Here is a 3,024-nt window from a genome sequence, read left to right on the forward strand (position 1 = left end):
TTAAGTGCAGTGTGTATAAGTACTACCTTTAAGTAGTGTGTATAAGTACTATCTTTAAGTACAGTGTGTATAAGTACTAGCTTTAAGTAGTGTGTATAAGTACTACCGTTAAGTAGTGTGTATAAGTACTACCTTTAAGTACAGTGTGTATAAGTACTATCTTTAAGTACAGTGTATATAAGTACTACCGTTAAGTAATGTGTATAAGTACTACCTTTAAGTACAGTGTGTATAAGTACTACCTTTAAGTACAGTGTGTATAAGTACTACCTTTAAGTAGTGTGTATAAGTACTACCTTTAAGTACACAGTGTGTATAAGTACTACCTTTAAGTACAGTGTGTATAAGTACTACCTTTAAGTAGTGTGTATAAGTACTACCTTTAAGTACAGTGTGTATAAGTACTACCTTTAAGTAGTGTGTATAAGTACTACCTTTAAGTACACAGTGTGTATAAGTACTATCTTTAAGTACAGTGTGTATAAGTACTACCTTTAAGTAGTGTGTATAAGTACTACCTTTAAGTAGTGTGTATAAGTACTACCTTTAAGTAGTGTGTATAAGTACTATCTTTAAGTACAGTGTGTATAAGTACTACCTTTAAGTACAGTGTGTATAAGTACTATCTTTAAGTACACAGTGTGTATAAGTACTACCTTTAAGTACAGTGTGTATAAGTACTATCTTTAAGTACAATGTGTATAAGTACTACCGTTAAGTACAGTGTGTATAAGTACTACCTTTAAGTAGTGTGTATAAGTACTACCTTAAGTACAGTGTGTATAAGTACTACCGTTAAGTAATGTGTATAAGTACTACCGTTAAGTAATGTGTATAAGTACTACCTTTAAGTACAGTGTGTATAAGTACTACCTTTAAGTACAGTGTGTATAAGTACTACCTTTAAGTACACAGTGTGTATAAGTACTACCTTTAAGTACAGTGTGTATAAGTACTACCTTTAAGTAGTGTGTATAAGTACTACCTTTAAGTACAGTGTGTATAAGTACTACCTTTAAGTAGTGTGTATAAGTACTACCTTTAAGTACACAGTGTGTATAAGTACTATCTTTAAGTACAGTGTGTATAAGTACTACCTTTAAGTAGTGTGTATAAGTACTACCTTTAAGTAGTGTGTATAAGTACTATCTTTAAGTGCAGTGTGTATAAGTACTACCTTTAAGTAGTGTGTATAAGTACTATCTTTAAGTACAGTGTGTATAAGTACTACCTTTAAGTAGTGTGTATAAGTACTACCGTTAAGTAGTGTGTATAAGTACTACCTTTAAGTACAGTGTGTATAAGTACTACCTTTAAGTACAGTGTGTATAAGTACTACCTTTAAGTAGTGTGTATAAGTACTACCTTTAAGTACAGTGTGTATAAGTACTACCTTTAAGTACAGTGTATATAAGTACTACCGTTAAGTAGTGTGTATAAGTACTACCTTTAAGTACAGTGTGTATAAGTACTACCTTTAAGTACAGTGTGTATAAATACCAGAGTACATATAAAGTGTGTATAAGTACTACCGTTAAGTACACAGTGTGTATAAATACCAGAGTACATATAAAGTGTGTATAAGTACTACCTTTAAGTACACAGTGTGTATAAGTACCAGAGAAAGAAGCAGTACACAGATCTGGGTCATAACTTGAAGTATTTATTATTTACTCGCGGGCCATCAGCTTCTGCTTCTTCAGCTTCTTCTGTGAAACCTGAGGAGCAGAAACATGTTAAAGCAACAGGTGATGATGTCACAACAGGAAGCAGCTGTGATGATGTCACAGCTGTGATGATGTCACAGCTGTGATGATGTCGCCCTACCTTCTTCTTCTGGGCCACCTCCTCCTCCGGCTTGGGGACGATCTGCTCCTTCTCCGTGAGGATCATCTCGATGTGGCAGGGCGAGCTCATGTAGGGGTTGATGCGGCCGTGAGCGCGGTACGTGCGCCTCCTCATCTTCGGGGCCTTGTTCACCTGGATGTGCTCGATGACCAGCGAGTCCACGTCCAGACCCTAGACCGCACGAGACCAGGAGTCAGGAGGAGAACCGCCAGAAATAATACAACTCGGCTGACGACGAGTTTCAGCCTCAAAGAGCGAGATTACTTTAGATCAAATTAATGAACTTGTTATGATGATACTGTGTACAGTATACTATAGTACCACAGTATCGTGTGTGTTGGAGCCAGTAAACCACAGAAGAAGAAGGTGGTTCAGACCTAATCAATAACATGAACGGAGACTCTGAAGATCAAAGCTCAGATTTTTAAGTTTCTCTTCATGGAGAATCAAAGGTGTCCTAAATAATCATCACTGCAGTTCACCTCAGAGCCTCATATATAAAAATAAAGGGCTTACCGTCAAATTAAACTTTGTTTTATTCAAAGTATAAACTATGAATGTTTCAGTTGAATTGCTTCATATTGAAGTTGTGTAAAATGTTTAGTGAATGCAACTAGTTTTAAATCAACGTCTCCCTGAACAGACTTCCTGTATGTGCTGGTGAGGCGTTCAGGTACCTTGAGCTCAGCGTTGCTCTCGGCGTTCTTCAGCATGTGGAGCAGGAACTCGGCGCTCTTCTTGGGCCACCGACCCTGAGTCCAGCCGAACTGCTTGGCCTGTAAACAACAACAACAGTTAGTGGACTCTCCTGCGGGAGAACACGGGCACGGTGGTTCTCCGGTGGAACCCGAGTACCTGAGCGCAGCGGCCCACGCCGCCGTTGTAGCGCCGGAACGGGACGCACTGGTGCTTCACGATCACGTCCCGCAGGTACTTGTTGGCTTTGCGGATGTGCATCCCCTTGATGGCCTGGGCCGTCTCACGGGTGTTCTGGTGGAGAAAACAAGGCGCAGGCGGTGAGGGGGCGGAGCCAACAGACTTCAAAGCAGGAATAAACATTTTATGGTTTGATTAAACTCTGTACACAAACAGATGGCTTCTTATTCTTATTAAATTAATGTTATTAAACACTTCTGCCCGTCTCGTTAATTATTAACACATTAAACAGCATTAAAG

At 39.0% G+C, this 3,024-nt stretch overlaps 1 protein-coding gene and 1 non-coding gene across 2 annotated transcripts in view; both read right to left on the bottom strand.

Moving 5' to 3' along the window:
• Positions 1–1,641: 1,641 nt before the first annotated feature.
• rpl17 (ribosomal protein L17) overlaps positions 1,642–3,024 on the bottom strand; it is a 2,156-nt gene continuing 773 nt past the window's right edge. The window contains exons 4-7 of the mRNA XM_034547415.1: positions 2,704–2,838; positions 2,526–2,624; positions 1,828–2,019; positions 1,642–1,718 (exon numbers count right to left, since the gene is read on the bottom strand). Coding sequence (XP_034403306.1) covers positions 1,671–1,718; positions 1,828–2,019; positions 2,526–2,624; positions 2,704–2,838 — 474 coding nt within the window. The 3' untranslated portion in view covers positions 1,642–1,670. The remainder of the gene's footprint in view (positions 1,719–1,827; positions 2,020–2,525; positions 2,625–2,703; positions 2,839–3,024) is intronic.
• On the bottom strand, positions 2,260–2,325 carry LOC117741018. The gene has a single exon (XR_004610670.1). It is a non-coding gene; the product is annotated as a small nucleolar RNA SNORD58 (small nucleolar RNA).

Source organism: Cyclopterus lumpus, chromosome 12 (assembly GCF_009769545.1).
Source record: "Cyclopterus lumpus isolate fCycLum1 chromosome 12, fCycLum1.pri, whole genome shotgun sequence".
NCBI classification, from domain to species: Eukaryota; Metazoa; Chordata; class Actinopteri; order Perciformes; family Cyclopteridae; genus Cyclopterus; species Cyclopterus lumpus.